Source organism: Etheostoma spectabile, chromosome 12 (genome assembly GCF_008692095.1).
Source record: "Etheostoma spectabile isolate EspeVRDwgs_2016 chromosome 12, UIUC_Espe_1.0, whole genome shotgun sequence".
Classification (NCBI taxonomy): Eukaryota; Metazoa; Chordata; class Actinopteri; order Perciformes; family Percidae; genus Etheostoma; species Etheostoma spectabile.
This window is the reverse complement of record NC_045744.1, coordinates 4,210,697-4,211,720: the sequence shown is the minus strand read 5'-3', so window position 1 is coordinate 4,211,720 and position 1,024 is coordinate 4,210,697. Positions and strand designations below refer to the sequence as shown.

The 1,024-nt window shown below is 42.3% G+C and overlaps 1 protein-coding gene across 1 annotated transcript in view; it reads left to right on the top strand.

The window, feature by feature from the left end:
- Positions 1-399: 399 nt before the first annotated feature.
- Positions 400-1,024, top strand: part of LOC116699096 (phospholipid scramblase 2) — a 6,950-nt gene continuing 6,325 nt past the window's right edge. Inside the window, exon 1 of the mRNA XM_032531494.1 lies at positions 400-689. Coding sequence (XP_032387385.1) covers positions 687-689 — 3 coding nt within the window. The 5' untranslated portion in view covers positions 400-686. The remainder of the gene's footprint in view (positions 690-1,024) is intronic.

Below are 1,024 nucleotides of genomic sequence, written 5' to 3'. Positions count from 1 at the left end.
ATAGTTAAGATCAGAAGAATGAAAGTGATCAATTGTATTTGCAAAGAGAGTTGTAAGGAATCCAATCCATTTTCTTGTGGTAATGTGGTTAAAAGGAAACCCATATTTCAGATATGGACATTTTTTAAAGGGGTCAAATTTGACCCAAAGGACAACAGAAGGGTTAATATTAATTGACTTCTCATTTCTATTGATTTTGACTAAATTCAAGACCATCATGACAAACTACATGAGACGTTTGTTGATCACACCATTGACAGTGAACAACAGCCAAATGAATGCTTTTATCAATAAAAATACAACTGTAATCTTATGATGACTCTCAGATATTTCTCCATCCAGTGTTTGACACTTTTTTTGAGGCACATAGAAAACAGTGTCCCTTGAAACTCAGAACCACTGTGCAGCCCCCCACCTCTGGAAGCAGGATTTCAATTACATGGCTGAGTGGTGCCTTTCTAGCCCAACAAAAGGTAGATCCGGCTGGTTGGGATGGAAACAGAGTCAGGGGGTGAGACAGAGGGGACAACAGACACACCCACACACTCACAAAGCCAAACATAACCATGTGAATATTCACACAAACACAAGGAGGTTTGTGCATCACCCCTCAGGATCATGATGCCTCATGGATGTTCTCTCACTTAGATTATCAAAGTAATCCTCCAGAGTCAGGTTGACCACAGATGGTAAGAAAGATACTTCTAAAGCTCTATTGTGCCATTTTCTGTCTTCTGCGAGGGTTATGTTAACCATGTGGGCACCTGTTGCACTCTTTTACAAACCACGGTCTATATGCAGGACACGAGGATGGGGTATTTGCTACTTTGTTGTGGAGGAATCTACCGTAGAGGGCTGCATGCAGCTGCAGAATGAGACCAAAGCTGAGTGTGTGTGACGTGAATAAGAAGGAGGCTGAGGCTGGCGTATGTGATGAAATCCCTTTTTTAAGGGGTCTGCTGTTTATATTGGTGCCATAGAGCTGTCTAAACCTGCAGACGGCTGTAAGGGACCTTGAGTCGTG